The sequence below is a fragment of the Dendropsophus ebraccatus genome, chromosome 5 (assembly GCF_027789765.1).
Source record: "Dendropsophus ebraccatus isolate aDenEbr1 chromosome 5, aDenEbr1.pat, whole genome shotgun sequence".
Classification (NCBI taxonomy): Eukaryota; Metazoa; Chordata; class Amphibia; order Anura; family Hylidae; genus Dendropsophus; species Dendropsophus ebraccatus.
In genome coordinates, this window is record NC_091458.1 from 44,176,462 (window position 1) to 44,195,167 (window position 18,706).

At 41.4% G+C, this 18,706-nt stretch overlaps 1 protein-coding gene across 1 annotated transcript; it reads left to right on the forward strand.

The window, feature by feature from the left end:
• The first annotated feature begins 8,510 nt into the window (after positions 1–8,510).
• C5H13orf42 (chromosome 5 C13orf42 homolog) lies at positions 8,511–17,896 on the forward strand. Its single transcript, XM_069972116.1, has 3 exons — positions 8,511–10,130; positions 14,691–14,838; positions 16,897–17,896. Exons 1-3 carry the CDS (start codon positions 9,672–9,674, stop codon positions 17,121–17,123), a joined length of 834 nt encoding a protein of 277 aa, XP_069828217.1. The 5' UTR covers positions 8,511–9,671; the 3' UTR covers positions 17,124–17,896.
• The last annotated feature ends 810 nt before the right edge of the window (positions 17,897–18,706 follow it).

Consider the following 18,706-nt stretch of genomic DNA (forward strand, 5'->3'; position numbering starts at 1 on the left):
TGTTGCTTAGTTTATGGAGAAATAAACAGAGCCGACGTAAAGAATGTTACGGCATAAGGAATTTATTGTATTAGGGAGAAGAATTTAAATGAAGGGAATTGATGGGCTGGATGGGTCTCCTCTGTGCTCTGCCATGTTGAGCTCTCTGCGTGTTTTTTTCCTGCTGCAGCCACATTCCCCAGCATCAATTATGAGTTCTTCTGACAGGGAGCATTGGAAAGCAGTGGGCGGCTTGTTTATAGGGCTACCAGAAGCCTGTCCATAAATGAATGATGAGCAGGGCTGTCAGTGATCTTTATGGGTGTATTCTCCAAGTTCTTTTTCTAAATCTTAACAACTTTCTCCTGTTTCACTGTGTTTGGCATTCTTAACTTTCTAGCCCTGACTGTCCACAATAATATAAAGTGCTGGCGCTATACATTTTGTTTAGAAGCTTTACAAGGTCCAGTGTTGAAATTTTTTGTGCTACAGGGAAGTGGCTATAGGGGAGGCAGATATAGGTAGGCGCCCAATCAGTTTCCCCATTGGCCACAAAAGCTTCAGGTTATGCTTCTGGGTCCTATAGTGCTTTGTATGCTGAACTGAGTATAACAACAGTAATAATAATAATAATAACAACCCATGTTGTTGCCCATAGTGAGACTAACAATTCCTTCCATACTTGTTATTATCTATTCAACCTCCTTCCCACAGTTTTCCGCTGCTGCTTTCTGCTGAAGACACAAAATCCGTGTGTGAGCTTTTCTCTCCATCTCCGCCTCCTGCCCCCTCCCCCAAGACTGCTTTGTAAACAAGTCCCTGGCAGACTGTATCTGTGATTAATCCTCCAAGCATTACAAAATTGTTTACATTAGCTGTGTCAGAAGGGAGGGGGAGGAGGGGGAGACTGAGAGAAAAGCTCACACAGTTTTTTGTGTCTTCAGCAGAAAGCAGCAGCTCAGAACTGGGGGAAGAAGACTTAATGGATAATAACAAGTATGGAAGGAATTATTAGTCTCCCCAGGAGCAGCAACATATCAAAAGTTATGTCTGAGTGGAATATCCCTTTAAGTTCTGAAATTGAAATGTAGTGCAAACCCTCAAGTGACCTTCTTCATGCTGGGTTTAAAGGAGATATCGGAAAATAATTCATGGTGTATTGCTTGATGTGATCCCTCTGATTGACAGAATGTAGTGCTTATAAAAAGTAAATTTGTCTCAGTGCATCACATCTGTTGAACATTGGTGTCATCTATTAGTGATGTACGATAATATACACTTTATTGATCCCAAGGGAAATTTCACTTTCACAGCAACAAAACAAAGACATAAATCATAACTTTTAATTATTATTATTATTATTATTATTATTAACATTAATAGTACTTTAACATACGACTCGATGATCGTGTATTATTTAGCAGATTTAAAGTCAGTGATCAGCCGCAGAGCGATTGGCTGATGGCTGGCTCCATTACACAGGGAGATATCTGCCTGACAACGACATAATGTCATGAGGTAGAGGGCCTTAGTATAGAGGGGGAGACATGAGATCTTCTCAGGTTGAGATTAGCGGCCCTTGGCTTTGTATAAGACTACCTGGTATGGATTCAGCTTTGTCTATAATGTTTCCTTGGAAATTGTGGGTGATTTGCATGTAAATACTCTTGTATATACAGCGTATGTGATTCTAGATGTTTCCCAACATCATAAAGCATGATGTTTACTGCCAGATCCATTGGGTTCTTGTAGACCATTATTTTGGATTAACTGTGGCTTTACATCATGGTCTATAAGAATTGCCTGTGGGGACTGCTAAGATGGCTTGGTATTTACACCACAACGGTAGTTTCAACATTGACTCCTAGTAAGTAACATCAGGGATTATGGATGACCTCATATGTTTGTTTGCTTCATGCTCTGCTTCCCAAAGGTGCTGTAATCCTCCGAGCTTACACAGCAAGTGGCGTATATTCACAGGCAGCCAGCAAACGACATGAGAGCAGCTCTGCAATGACAATTCTGTAACTGTGTGTGAGATAGATCCGCTCTCACACATAGAATTTTAAATATACAGTGTATATATATATATAATCATGGCAGTGGTGAATGGGGTCCAGCCCTTACTTGTCCCAGGCCATTATCCCTTATCTGAACAAGTGTGTTGATATACAGCTGTAATGTGGATGTAAAATATGGATGTATTACAGATGAAATTGAATTAGTATTAGGCCCCATTTACACTACGGAATCGGCGCTGAGATTCTGCGCAAAAAAAAACCCACGCCGAATCCTGCCTCTGGAGAGGCACAGAGAGCGGAGGAGCCAAGCCCTCCCATTGAAGGCAGGATTAGGCGGCAAGTCTGTGCGGGGGTTTCCGCACAGAATCTTGGCACTGATTCTGTAGTGTGAACAGGGCCTTAGGGTCCTATTCCACGGGCCGAGGAGGGCCCGATCAACGATGTAAACGAGCGGCGATCTGCTAGATCGCCGCTCATTTACTGGGCCTATTCCACGGCCCGATGATCGTTGAGCGAGGGCTGCAAGGACATCATTACCGATGTCCTTGCAGCCCTTCCAGCATCATACATTACCTGGCTGCAGGGCTTGTCCTCCGCTCCGTCTCCTCCCCGGGTCCCCCACGCTCTATCTTCTGAATGGCCGGTCAGCTGACAGGCCACACTCAGCCAATCACAGGCCGCGGCGGTCACAGCCTGTGATTGGCTGAGCGCTCCGTCAGCTGACCGGCCATTCAGAAGATAGAGCGCGCGGGACCCGGGGATGAAGACAGCGCAAGAAGAAGCCCTGCAGCCAGGTAATGTATGATTATGCTGCTGCTGTTTCTTCTCAAATCGTCGGTCGCCCGCCACGCACCGCTATTCAACCGTAGCGATGCGCGGTGGGGGAAAGATGATTTTAGGTCTGGCCCTAAATGAACGATCATCGGCTGATCGTTCTCTCTATTTCACTGAACGATAATCGGCCGAATCGGGCCAAATGGGCCCGATCCGGCCGATTATCGTTACTGTGGAATAGGGCCCTTACATCCATAGTGGATCTGTATAGTAAATATTGCTGGGCTGTCATCTAGCTGGGATAGTTAAAGGGGTTATCTAGGATTAGAAAAAGCACAGCTACTTTATTGCAAAAACAACGCCACCTCTGTCCTCAGGTTCTACAAAACCCCACACCCAAACTAAGGACAGGAGCAGAGGTGCTATATCTGATAGTAGGCCGCCATGTTTTTCTTAACTGTGACAACACCACAATACGGATGCTGTACAGATCATCATGGAACACATACGGATGCATTCACATTGCTATCCCTCTACAATGGGTGTTTCTATCAGAAAACAGATAGCAGTCTATTTTGCTTCTTCTAAAGTTTACATATTGTATCATTGTATCACAAGAAACAGAGGGGGAGATTTATCAAACATGGTGTAAAGTGAAACTGTCTCTGTTGCCCCTAGCAACCAATCAGATTCCACCTTTTATTCCTCACAGACTCTTTGGAAAATGAAAGGTGGAATCTGATTGGTTGCTAGGGGCAACTGAGCCAGTGTCACTTTACACCATGTTTGATAAATCTCCCCCATGGTATTTGTGTTTTTGTGTAGTTTACACTATCACATATTCCGTGTGGAAAATGCATTGGAAATCGAGAATTTGTAGGCTAATCCGTGTCTATAACTGTTAAAATTTCTGCCACATATTTCATGATGTATTCTTGGAAAAATACTACATTATGTGTGACTCCCATGGTTGGCACCAGCCAATGTAGCATCTCTCCAGTACACACTGCAAGTGAGCTATCTGCCAGACCTAGGCTGTCTCCGCCTACCCTCTTCCTGCTTCCTCCACCATAGCCGCAGTTCCTGGTCTGGCCCTTAGGGTACTATCACACAGGCAATGAAAGCTCAATCAATATTGTAAACGAGTGCCAATCTGCTAGATCAGTGCTCGTTTACTGGGCCTATTATGCTGCGTTTACACAAAGCGATAATTCGCCTAATCGATCGTTTAACGATTTTGAAGCAACTATTTGGTTTTATAACGATCAGTGTTTAGACGAATAAATCGTTAAAAAAATTGTTATTGCGATTGTTTTTAAGATCGCTTAAGCCCATCTTTCACATAGGGTGAATCTTTGAAAGACTGTTTACACAAAGCGATCTGCGACTTTTTAGGGAACGAAGAATGACGATTTGAGAACATGTTGAAAGATCAAAATGAACGATTTCTCGCTCGTCGCTTGATCGTTCACTGTGTTTACACGAGCCGATTATCGCTCGAATGCGATTGTTATTGCGAAAATTCGACCGATAATCGTTCCGTGTAAATGCAGCATTACACCTCCCAATAATTGTTCAGCAAGGGCTACATGGACATCGTTAGCGATGTTCCTGCAGCCCTTGCCCAAACAGTTAATACATTACCTGTCCACTCTCCCGGTCTTCTCCTGCACTCTGCATGCATCCCAGCACAATGACTGCAGCTTAGAGCTCAGCTTCAGACAGACTGCTCAGCCAATCAATGGCTGGGACCGCTACAGCCAGTGATTGGCTGAGAGGCCTGTCAGCTTAGAGCTCTAAAGCTGCAGCCACGGACCAGGGGGCATTCAGGGCGCAGGGGAAGTTAATGTATTACCTGTTCAATTTTCAGCCATCAGCCTGATGATTGTAGGTTAGGGCCTAAAATCATTGGCTGATCATTGTCTCTATTACATGGAGTGATAATCGTCCGAATTGCTAATTATCCCTCCTTGTAATATGGCCCTTAGGTTGCATGCACATGTGCCCTTGTAACATAGAGGGCTAGCGTGCACTCTTTTACTGTGTCCTCCGCCTATTCTGCCTGGCACTACCTATGTTTGCCTACTCACCTGTGGCTGAGCAATAGTGTGGGTTTTCCATAGGAAATGTATGTGTTTCTAAACTGCCTTCTAGTATCTTACCTGCATCGCTTGCCATGACTCATATGGCTGCATTTAACTCTGTAACCTGGCTGTCAGACTATTACCTATGCCTCACCAGTCTCACCTCTGCCTGTGTCCTAGTGCTTGCTCAGTCATCACAAGTTTCGGACTGGCCCATCAGCTTTAGAACCGGCACTAAGGGTATAAACACACACACCGTATACGCAGCGTATTTTCTGCTGGGATACGCAGCAAATACGCAGCAGATTAGATCTAAATAACTGAACACAGCATCAAATCTGCACCATCAAATCTGCTGCAGATCTGCTGCATATCTGCTGCGTATACGGTGTGTGTGTTTGTACCCTAACACTGACTTACATGCCGTTTCTCACTGGCTCTTCATTGGTGGGCCCCCAGGATCATTTCCTTTGGTGGGCCCCAGATACTCCAGTCCAACACTGGTCACCACCACAGTGGAACAACTCTTGGGAGGCAACCCGGTACTCTCTAGTAGCAGAAGTCCTGCCTTACCATCCTTCAGCACGATAAATACTGGAAGTCTAGAGGGCACTTAGACTCCACTACTTGGTTTGTCCCAAAGCCAAGTATATATTGTGCTGTTTACGGACAGCTTTTTGTTGTTGTTGTTGTTGTTTTGTGTGTTTAACTTGGGACCAGTTTCTGTGAATCAACACCAAAGTGAATTTTCAAAGGTTCAATCATCTCCAATCATTTCCTTTGGATTGTGAGAACTAGTTCACGATGAACCAATATCAAGCAGATTATATCACCATCTAGTGGATATTCATGTGAACTTCAGGAATGGAGTTTAACCCCTTAAGGTCAAAGCCAATTTTCGTTTTTGCGCTTTTGCTTTTTCCATTTTATGCATTTTTTCACCTAGAGACTTATATGAGTGCTTATTTTTTGCAAAACCAATTTTACTTTGCAATTACAGGCATAATTTTTCCATAAAATATGTTGTGAAACCGGAAAAAAATCATTTGCGCTGTCAAATTGAAAAAAAAACGAATTTGTTTTGATTTCGGGGAGTTTTGCATTTACGCCGTTCGCCCTATGGTAAAACTGACTTGTTATGCATGTTCCTCAAGTCGTTACGATTACAACGATATATAACAAGTATAACTTATATTGTATCTGATGGCCTGTAAAAAATTCAAACTATTGTTAACAAATATATGTCACTTAAAATCGCTCCATTCCCAGGCTTATAGCGCTTTTATCCTTTGGTCTATGGGGCTGTGTGAGGTGTCAGTTTTTGCGCCATGATGCGTTCTTTCTATCGGTACCTTGATTGCGCATATACGACTTTTTGATAGTTTTTTATTACATTTTTTCTGGATTTGATGCGACCAAAAATGCGCAATTTTGCACTTTGGGATTTTTTTGCGCTGACGCCGTTTACCGTGCGAGATCAGGAGTGTGATTAATTAATAGTTCGGGCGATTACTGTGCGGTGATACTAAATATGTTTATTTATTTATTTATTAATTTATATTTATAAAATGGGAAAAGGGGGGTGATTTGGACTTTTATTAGGGGAGGGGATTTTTTATTAATAAAAACACTTTTTTACTTTTTTTTTACATACACTAGAAGCCCCCCTGGGGGGCTTGTATATACATAGCACTGATCTCTCATAGAGATCAATGCTGTGTATATACACAGCAAAGATCCATTAGATCAGTCATAGATTGCTATGCAGCTGGCCACAGCAATCTATTGCCGAGCCAGGATCAGCGTCATTCCGACGCTGAGGCCCGGCACGGGCAGAAGAACGGATCTCCCCCCCGCGATCGCATCGCGGGGGGGGAGATCCGTGCCACTAGACACCAGGGATGCACGGAGGAAAGCACTTCAATGCAGCTGTCAGGTTTGACAGCTGCATTGAAGGGCTTAATTAGCCGGCGCGGCAACGGGACCCGCGCCGGCTAATAGAGGCACTGCCCGGCTGCAGATTGCAGCCGGGATCGGTGCCGTTCAGAGCGGGGTCCCGGCGGGACCCCGCTCTGAACACCCCCTGCGGCACCATCACGTATCATATACGTCATGGGTCGCTAAGGGGTTAAAAGAATTAAATTTCTACATACACAGTATGACATTGAGAAATAGGTAACCTTTTTTTAGTTGATCTGGAACAAAATCAGCACCACCCCTGTCCCTAGTTTGTGTGTTATTACATTTTAGCTCCATTCACTTTAATGGAACTGAGCTGCAAAAACAAAGGACAAGAGGAGTGTTGTGTCTGAAAGAAAGCAGACATGTTTTTTTTTACGCCTGCATAACCCCTTTAAGGAGAGTTTGTAATGCTATTTTTAAACCAGAAGTGGATCCAGCATGAAGAAAAATAAATATTTGTCCTTTCTTTAAATTTCATATCCCTGTTTGGCTCAAGAACTGTACCAAAAACTACATGTGTGATTCCAGCCTTAAAGACTACCTGCACTTTGAGAAATTCTGTGAAAGTAAAAATATTTACAGGTTTGAAGGTGTGCAGGAACATAATAAAGAAAGAATACTTACCCATCTGGGACTTCTTCTTTAAGAATAAACTGCCCTATATGTACATGACAAGCAGCTTTATTTCTTTAACTCTATAACTATATTAATATATAAATATATTCTATAACTAGTATATGACAATTCCTCCAGTGTTCCCTTTCTGCCAACTTCAGCTCTAATCTTTACCTGTCTCTGAGGACTACATGCTAGAGCCCTGTTTCTGAGCCCCCCTGGCCCTGCCGGTCTCAAACTATTCAACCCTCCTCACCTTTCCATCTTCAAGACTTCTATGAACAGTACAAAACCTCAAAACAGTATATAAATGGGTATTCTGATTATCAAACATTATCTTTATCCAGTGCATAAGACAAAACTGTGGGGGATAAATCTAAAGATAAATGTTATTGGAAAGTATGAAGTATTATTGTGCAGCTAGCACTCCATTCATTCTCTATGGGATTTCTGAACATTGCCAAGCAGTGAGCTTCCATGGTTACCCTTTAAGCCAACCCAGGACAGTATGCTATTAATAATAACCCCTTGAGTATTCCACTCAAACATAACTTTTCATATGTTGCTGCTCATGGTTAGACTAACAATTAGATCTATACTGGTTAATATCTATTCAGTCTCCTTCCCCCAGTTCTGAGCTGCTGCTTTCTGATGAAGACACAAAAATCTGTGTTTGTGCTTTTCTTTTGGCACCCCCACCCCTTGTGAGATGGCTGATGTGCACAGGCTTTATCTACAACTTTGTAACTTCTTTGTAATGTTGGGAGGGTTAAACTGAGGTCACTCAGTTCATCAGCAACTGAAGTTGCTGATGAACTCACTGTGATTATGCCTCCCAGCATTACAAAGTTGCAGATAGGAACTTGTTTACATCAGACGTCTTGGAAGGGAGAGGGGAGGAGACAACGGCTCACACACAGTTTTTTATGCCTTCAGCAGAAAGCGGCAGCTGAGAACTGGGGGAAGGAGACTGAATAGATAATAACAAGTATGGAATAAATTGTTAGTCTCACCATGGGCAGCAGCATAAGAAAAGTTACATTTGAGTGGACTACCCCTTTAATAAACCAAGTCCACTAAGGTATTGTTCATTTAATAGCTAGATTACAATTATTATATAACCCCTTAGTTACCCTTTATTACACTAATACTAGAATTGGTCACTTAGCCACCCTTATACAGTATTATAATTAAATATTAATATGACACGTTGAAAGCCTGGGGGGAGAGATCTGAACCCTGGGACCCAAACTATTATTATGTATACAACCAAAAAAAAAAAGTAGAGTAAAACCTCTTTGGCACAACCACCACACAAAATTGCATAGAAATCTGATTCTCTAGGAGAGTGATCCTCTTCATATAGGTACTCACTATACACCATATGTTGCAATGTATTTATAGGTTAACCATAGGTTGTAAGTGGCACATACAATTGGAGTGGAAAGAAACTTTCAGAAAATGTATTAAAAAGTGCACAAACACAGAAATAGAAGCAAAGTATATTTACCCTATTTTATACACACAAGGGGGTGTTCACATTGCATTTCAATAGGCCCCTAGAAGACTGATATACACAAAAAGACAGATGGAATGCATCAGAATTTTTTTTTTTTTTTTTTTAAATATGCAATAGAGCATTAGACTAGTCTATTCCATTCAGGGATGTCCAGTAATAACCATATAGCAGTGAGACTTGCATACACATTGATTAGCATTTAGTCCTTTTTAGTGTCCAGAAAATATAACAAAGTATTCATGTGCTTTTACTGAAATAAGCCGCAAACACAAAGTAAACTTTGTTTTACACCCTTGGAACTTGAAGACTGTCTTGCTACATTTCTTACAAGTGATTGGAATATTTGAGTATAATAAATTAACTATTACAGACCATTTCCTGTCCAGACTCCTCCGTACAGTATTCATTGCATCTGGTTATCTGACTCTTCTATTTCCTCAACAATAAACAGACACCAGATACCCATGTGCTTTTCTGTTACCATGGAGAAAACACATGAGATCCCTCTGTTACAGACTGTATCAGTGATGAGGCTTTGTGTCTGGACGGGAAGACTAGGTGGAGGAATGAAGAAACTTTGTTGTAAAACACTGTTACACTGAAACATTTACAGGCTGGGGTTTAAAAAAAAAAAAAACTCTACGGAAAGTCGAAAAAGTTTTGGTCGAGGCGTTTGATCTTCCCTCAAACTGGGTCACCTAGAAGACAAAGGCTCACATGTATATTGAAAGTGTTTCACATATTCGTGCAACAGAAATCATGCTGAGAAAAATTCAGTCGGCTCTTCACCCGAACTCGTGCAGTCGTGACCTCACAGAAGGTGGCACCGCTTACAATGGCACGCTTTCCCCAGTCCGCCTGGTCCGCAGCACCTCTATGTATGTAGTCGGAGGTGCGAAACAAACTTTAGGTGAGTCTTTAAAAAAATATAAAAGCACCACAAATATTGAGGCGTCGGGATGCTGCTACTACAAGGAGGAGGACTCGGCCTGGATGTTTGCCAAGACTCAAGATTTCCTTCAATACCTTCAGGATTTATTAGCTCTTAGAAAAAAATATTTGTCTAGTCTTCATAATCTAAGGTGCATGACGGGAACATCGGAATATTCACCATTATCAACTAAATTATCCAAAGCTGGAAAAAAGTCACCTCCACAGGAGACAGGTCACGTAAAGGTAAGAGAAAAGTCTGAGATGGCCTTTTCTGTCAAGCTGTAAATTCTATTCACTTTTCCTAATATTATATTTTTCTAGAATATATAGATGACAAATACTATCACTATAGTACGATTTTATTACAGTCTGCACGGGTGATGGCCACTTTACCATCCACCCTATTATGTAGTGATACATAGAAACAGCAGAGCCCATGGAGGGCACACACATGGCTATAACACAGTGTAGCCATCATAGTTTTCATCAATCAGCATGTGACTACCTTGTTATATATCTCACTAGCTGCAGATTCTGTAAATGTTCAGAATATTCCTCATTCACCAAAAGTCTAGATTGTATTAGTTAATGAAAGAATATGGGGAGGAGGGAGATGAAGCTGCAGTTTGTTCATTTATGTTTACAAGTTAACGTTCACAGTACACAGTACAATACACATCCCGGTTTATACGTTAAACATATACCATTATCCAGTGTAATTTTGGCCTCTGTTTAGTTGACTAGGCCTCATGAAGGACATATACACTACCAGGTCTGTCTAATCTGCCTTTATATTATTTTCCTTATATTAAGCTACTGTAGATTTACCAACCACATCTGATTGATATTGTTTTGAAGCATTAAATTGTTTTAATACAGTTAGTTTTTTTGTAATATAACGTAATAAAAATAAAAAAAATACTTCTGTCGGCAGGCAACAGTAAGGGGTGACACAGCCCGCTCTGCTACCACCAACGTTTGTGTTGGGAACTGCAGGGCTAAGCATCTAAGCTCTGCAGTTCCTGATCCTCTGTTCTGCACAAGAGCTGCCAAACAGTGCTATACAGAACATGGTCCCACTCACCCCAGTGTACTGTATTTTCTTATATACAGTACCCGGGGGAGGCCGCCTGACATGATTATGGTGTCCAGAAGCCTCTTTACATTGAGTGTTGATACTATCACTGCTCGCTCTGCTTCTAGCACTTACTGCTGCCACTAAACTTAAAGCGACTCTGTACCCACAATCTCCCCCCCCCCAACCGCTTGTACCTTCAGATAGCTGCTTTTATTCCAAGTTCTGTCCTGGAGTCCATTTGGCAGGTGATACAGTTATTGTCCTAAAAAACAACTTTAAACTTGAAGCCCTGTGTCCAATTGGCATGGCCTAGAGTGTGTGTGCCCTAGGCTTGCACAACCTCATCCGTCCCTCCTCCCCGCCCTCTTCAGCATTAGGAACACTCTTGGGCAGCATTTTTTTCTATTCTTCACCTGTCTGAACACTGCACAGGTACCTTAACGATCCAACACATGTGCAGCGTTCACACAGATGATGAATATGATAAATCCTGCCTGGGGCATTCTTTATGGTGGAGGAAGGGGAGGAGGACGGAGAGGCGGTGCAAGCCTAGGACACAGACACTCTAGGCCATGCCAATTTGACACAGGGCTGAAAGTTTAAAAGTTGTTTTTATGACAATAACTGCATTACCTGCTGAATGGACCCCAGGACAGATCTTGGATTAAAAGCAGCTATCCGAAGGTACAAGTGGTTTGGGGGGGGGGGGCAGTGTATTCATGTTTTTAAACTGTTTATTTATAATATTTCAATAAAATAACATACAATCAGCATGAAACAGACCACTGAGCGACTGTACAGTATTCCAATGCTAAGTATAAGCACAATATACTATACAGTAATACCTCCATTCTCGAACACAATTGGTGTCGGAAGGCTGTTGCAGAATCCATTATTTCCATAAAAATGGAAATACTAAAAGGGCAGACTAGATGGACCCAGTGGTCTTTTTCTGTCGACAAACTTCTATGTTTCTAAGTTAACCGAGCAAAGTCGGAAAGTCTGAGATACTTCAGAGATGAAAGGAAGCATACCACTTTATAGAAATCCATCAGTGTCAGGAGAAGTGGAGAGGATCAGAGCATTTCTCTCTTTGCGTAGTCAGGAGATATCAAGTCCAAATGAGGATTCTTAATAAAACAGCTAAACTGGTTTGGACATACAGATGACAAGACAAAGACACACACACAAGGGAAGAGCAGACCCAAACGCTTCGTCCAATGGATCCCATATGGCTCGGAATTTCTCCAAAGAGTTATCACTTATGGGCGAGAGATATTCCATCCGTCTAACGTTAGCCAAGAGAAGGGGCAGTAGGACTTTTCTATTTTGCAGCTACTGAACACTTCGTTTTAAAGCAATGTATTTTCCATACATTTTTTTTTTTTGCATCATTTAAAGGAGAAGTCCGGCCAATTTTTTTTTTTTGATATGTTATTATTTATGGAAAGTTAGACGAATTTCTAATGTACATAAATTATGGGAAATGCACATATAGGGCTATTTCCCATAAATTAGTAGATCATGGAGTGTTAGAATTCTCTCAGAAACAGTGACGTCACGACGAACGGTGTAATTCCTATGGAGTGTCCAGCAGGGGCACTCTATATGTAAAAGGCTATGGGACTTTATTGTTTCTATGGATGTCTATGTAAAGTAATGTAATGTAGTGTACAGTGTGCTTTATTGAATGAATACATCCAAAGTATTGCATAAATGTATTCATTCAGTACATTAGGAGGGCACCGAGCAGGGAGGGAGAGACGTCCTGGTGCATCTACCTCCCCCCTCCCTCCATGCTCGGTGCTGCTGCCGCCACATATACACAGTACTATTCCCCCATCATCTGCTCATAGTATGAGCAGATGATAGGGTAATAGTACCAGGGCCGATCTCCATCATTGGTACGCCCGCCGATCCGCCGCACTCCCGCCGCCACCACCCCCCCCCCCGCCCGCCGATCCCCTGCCGCACTGGACTGGACTTTATACACTGAACTACTGCTCCCATCATCTGCTCATAATATGAGCAGGTGATAGGAGTAGTAGCTGGGTTATCGCTATCACTGGCCTGATGTTGCCGCTGATGCTGCCGGGCGCAGGGGGAGCCGTTCATCACACAGGAGCGATCATGCCCCCTTCGCTCCCCCCTCCTCCTCCTTCCGGGGTCCGGCAAATTTCCCCCTATTCCGTCTGACTCCCCGTCTGGCCGCCGCTCTCTCTTACCAGCTCCCGGTGCTTCCTAATTTCCGCACTGACCATCCTCTCCCACACGTGCTGGCCAGGAAGCACCAGGAGCTGGTAAGAGAGAGCCCTATATGTGCACTTACCATAATTAATGTACAATAGAAATTTGTCTAACTTTCCCTAAGTAATAACATATCAAAAAATAATTTTGGCCGGACTTCTCCTTTAATTTCAATCCACACATATTTTTAAATAGAGCAATTAAAAACATTGGTCACTCCCTGCAAAAAAAAAACAAACTGTTATACAGCTTTTTTTATAGAAATAAAAGTCTTACCACTTACAGCTTTTAAAAGTCGAGAAGGAAAAAACAAAAAATGTCTGGGTCCCTAAAGAGTTCAGATGATCTAGTTTAGCATGTACAGGTTTACATTTGGGAATTATGATGTCACTTCCTGCAGAACCATCACCTGACCAGTTAGTTCTCCTCAGGCTCCTTACAGTAGAGAAAAAAAGTAAGCTAATCCACCACCAAGCCTATAAATCAGTCTGTATATGCAGGGGCATACATAATGGTTTAACTAATAAAATGGGACCTCCTTTAAGAACAGGTAAACAGTCCCACACCTATAACCATCTAACACCAGAGGAAGTGATACTCTGCCATAATCTTCTGTATCTGTAATGTGCACCCAGCACAGGTTCTTACCACTCATTAAAATACAGATATATTAGGCCCCTTTTCTAGAGAATCAATAGCAGCCACTTTGTATGTACATGGGTATATACACCATACAAGGGTTATTACATGGCCCAATGCCTCCTGTAAGTGATCGCCGATCTGCAAGATTGGCGCTCGCTTACCGAGCCTATTACATGGCTTGATAATCGTTTAGCAAGGGCTGAATGGACATCATTAGCGGTGTCCATGCAGCCCTTGCTCTAAAACTGTATACATTAGCTGTCCACAGTTCCCGGTCTTTTGCCCTCTGCTTGCTTCCCAGAGCCACTGCTGCAGCTTCAGAGTTGGTTTCTGAGCTGACAGGCTGCTCAGCCAATCACTGGCCAGGACCACCCAGCCACTGATTGGCTGAGATGCCTGTCAGTTCAGAGTCCTGCTCTGAAGCTGCAGAAGAACACTGGGAGAGGGATGTATACAGTTATTTTATTTTTTTACAGAATCTTCAGCCGTGCATCGCTTTTACACGTAACTGATCGTTGTCGTCGGCTGATTGTTGTCTCTATTACACGGAGCAATAAGCTTTTTCCCGCTGTAACTTATTGCTAGTGTCACACACGTTTTTGTTATGACATGAGGTTCTGCATACATGTTCTTTTCCACCACTGTATACATAAAACATGGTATAAATAAAATATAATATTCTGTATTTTGATTCACAGTATCTCACCAGTTACAGTAACATTACAACAGCTGAAATATGAGGTGACTATACTGTGGAGACTTCTAGTTTTCTGGATGGTTGGTTTTTATACTCATTTTGATGCCTTTCTGACCGAGTGTTCATTGTGTTTATACAGGTTTTAAAGGATAATGAAAAGCTGAATCCCAACTCGGATATCATAGATGCTATAGCTTATTTTGATTCAGTAATTGCAGAACTGGACACAGAGAGGAAAATAAGGACGGTACCGAGTGACTTCAAGCATGCAGATGTTGACTTTGATGGTTTGTATTCTAACAGTATTATTACTGATTCATTTAAAGTGAAAGACTTTTAAAAGGAATGGCCACACTCCTCTAGTTTTAGGAAGTAACTCATCGAATTTTTTAAATACTAATTACATTTTTTTTTAATCACAATGTTACTTGGAGTTTTATAGTTTTTTGTTCAGTATCCAGAAGTGGATTTAGCAGAAGGAAGACATATACGTCTTTTCTATATATTTCTTATTCCCATTCCGTTATTTCTGTTGTATTCTTGAATACACCTGTGTCTTTGGCTGGCTGCTAAAGTCAAATTTCTAAGGCCTACTTAAAGATAGGGTCAGTATTTTTTTTTCTTACCATAGATATATGTTTATCTTAGGCAGATTCACATTTCACTACTGTAGATTTACCACTCACATCTGCTGGAAGTTTGCTCCAAGCATCTACTACTCTTTTAGTAAAATATTTTATGTTGCTCCAGTCCCCAACTAACCTAGGATTGTGTCCCCTTATTCTGATGTTCAGTTTCCTGCTGAACTTTATTTAGCCCAGCAGCATATTTAAAGGTCCGTCATTATGCTCTTCCCACCCTTCAGTCCACTCACACTAAAGGGTACCTATAGACAGCCCAATATGCGGCCCTGTATTTTGCTGATCAGTGCTGACTTGCAGTGTGTCTATAAGGCATATACAGTAAATCATGCGGCAGTCCACACAAGTGATAGCTGCATCTTTCGTGCGGCCATTTAAATGTGTTGTTATCAGCCACACACATTTCCTGTTTAGATGGCTGATAATGATTTTACCAACTGCACAAAAGATTCTTGCTTGCCCGTCACCTGATTCCTGCCCCTTGTCTAGGTGCTGAATAATACAATAACTGTTAAAAATCCTTAAACGCATTCCAGCCTCCTGTCTGTAGTACACAATGGACAAACCCCTGCCTGTCTCCTATGCTAACTACAGGTTTTTCAGGCACCTCCCTTTCTTCATCTTCTAGGGGGCTCTAACCTAAACTTAAATACCCTTACCAGGGCCTAAAGGCTAGAAAAACTCCACCATATAGCCACACAGTGCCTCTACTTCCTGCTTCCAGCTCCTTTTATACCCTCCTGGTTTCTGTTAGAACAGAGCTATCTAAAGGTATCAACAAAAATGACAAAATAAGAACCCATACATTGGATTACATACAAAGATACTTATAGATTGTAAGCCCTCGCAGGCAGGGTCCTCTTCCCCCATGTACCAGCAGGGGCGGATTAACTTTACCATAGGCCCCGGGCTGTTCACCAAGCCTGGGCCCCCCCACCCCACTGTAACTATGGCAGCACTAGCCTGGCGTTCATAGTGCAGTATAGATAATGTCATGATGTCCTGATTTGTGCAAAATTGCCATAAAAAAACTGTGATTTTTTGCAAATCATGCCGGAAGTGTAGCCAGGAGACAGTACACCACTGAAAGTATAAGTTTTTTTGGGTGGTCATGGGCCCCCCAGGAGCTCAGGGCCCTGGGCTGCCGCCCAAAACGCCCCTATTATAATCCACTACTGTGTACCAGTCTGCCATTTGCCTTCATGTAATGTGTCCTGATCTTGTATTGTTTCTGTTTGTTACCCCCTATCTCTTGAATAGCGCTTTGGAATTAAGGGCGCTTTATAAATAAATGATAATAATAACAAGGCAGGACAAAATTCAACACACTGCAATAGAGAATATATGGCATATACATAATACAGACTGTACAAACATATGACAACATGTTTCATTATATCTAAACCCACCATTATAGTCTGTCTCTATATAGGAACTATATACACAAAATATATATATATATTTTTTTTTATTCAAATAAAATCAAAGTTCCACCAGTCTGATTGAGGCATATACGCAATACGTCAATTGTGCTGCTTCTATAATAGAGACAATGTCCCAAAAATGTAATCACTATAATCTTGAAGACAGAAATTGTTCCTGGAAATTGAGGCCATGTAACAATTGATTTATTCATATTATTCTAACCTATTATTTGGTCTATTAGAGTTTAGTCATTGTTCCTCTCTGTGTTCTCCTTCTCAGTGGCCACAAGTAGCAGAGAGCACAGCTTACATTCCAACTGGATTCTACGGGCACCAAGGAGAAGCAAAGAAGAAGTCTTAAGAGCTTCCATATGCAGCCAGTCATGGAGAAGCAGCATGGGGAACACAAGTATTAAAAGGATAGAGCGATATCCAATCTACCTGCCCAAAGCTGTAGAAGGAGCATTTAACACCCTGAAATTCAAGCCACGGCCAAAAGTAAAGTAATGGAGGATCAAAAATCTAAGGACTTTGTATCTTGGTGCTAATAGCCTACATACAATGGGACCTCTTACGGAATCCATTAACAATGATCAGTGAATGTATGAATTAATTCTGCGTCTAATCTATTCTATGGGAACAATGCTATACAGAATATCCGAGAATTGTCAAATGATTCTCACAATATACAGATCTACAAGATTCTAAGAGCCAAAATCCTGCAATCGGTTCCTATACAAATGGAGTAGGAAAGTCCAAGAGCACCAATATTTTATGCAGAAAGACAAGTCACATCTATCTTTGACACACTATATACATCTTCTGACATTATATTATTTCAGTAAACCCACTGTAAGAGAATATTATGCCAAGCAGGAATGTCACTAGTTATGGCAGCCGATGATGATAATAATAAGTACTTGATCCCAATAACACTCTTTCATTGTATATGAGTACAGCGGTGGACCAGGAGTGATTTGGGTCCCTAGGGGACCTATTACACCTAGTATAGCAATGGTTTGGGTAAATTATTTGTGTTTGAAGAGGACTTACTTGGATTCCCATGCTCTACGAGTAGCCAGTCCGCCCCTGTCATGTTTTATGCATGTTTTGGAACACCAAACGTCAATGTGCCATGTTAATGTATGGACATAATTATTAACCAAATATATACATTAAATTCATTTACTTTACAGGAGGAGATGCCATTGTGTATCATGTTCATCAGAATGTATTCTCCATACCTTGCTTGGTCTTCCAAAAATCCTTTCTAACATGAATGAACAGTTAATAAAATAAGAATTTTGTTAAGTATAGTGTCTGGTTTTCGTTTATTTTGCCTATACCTCAATACCTAAATACATTTTATTGCCAGAACCACCGAATCAGGGCTTTATGTATAAGCACTTAAAACAATACTGTACATAAAAGAAGTCCTCTAAACAAAAATAACAATATATGATGTTGAACACATAGAGATTTATCAAAGGGTGTAAAATATAGACTGGTGCAAACTGCCTACAGCAACCAATCACAGCTTAGCTTTCATGTTACCAGAGCTGAGAGCTGAGCTGTGATTGGTTGCTGTGGGCAGTTTAAACCAGTCTAAATTTTACATCATTTGATAAATTTCCCCCATAGGGAGACACTTACAATATGTATTTTATTATTATTATTATTATTATTATTATTATTATTATTATTATTATTATGTCTTTAAAATATTTTATAGAATTAAAAAGAAAGCTTTTGCACTAATGATATCCAACATGGGCTTCAGTGCTCCTGGAATCCCCATTACGTATAGAAGTGACAATGATCCTTCAGTTCCACTTTACATTTAAAAGTAACAGCAAAACACAAAACTGGTACTTTCCATGAAATGAAAGTATTGTACCTTTGACATGTAACAGGAATTAATGTAACATGTAACTGGCTCCTTAATCTCCTTAACCTGTAAATCAGGACAAGAGGTGCAATATTTTAGTGTTTCAGAGCATCCACTGATGTGACGCAGCAACTCCATCTCAATAAATTAAATGGATTTATTTGGTAAGAGAAAGAGCATGTTGGCTGCCTAATGTCCAGCA

Coding starts and splice junctions, on each gene's coding strand:
- C5H13orf42 (XM_069972116.1), top strand. CDS start 9,672: ATGTATATTGAAAGTGTTTCACATATTCGTGCAACAGAAATCATGCTG. Junction 10,131..14,690: donor AGGAGACAGGTCACGTAAAG/GTAAGAGAAAAG, acceptor GTGTTTATACAG/GTTTTAAAGGATAATGAAAA. Junction 14,839..16,896: donor TGCAGATGTTGACTTTGATG/GTTTGTATTCTA, acceptor TCTCCTTCTCAG/TGGCCACAAGTAGCAGAGAG.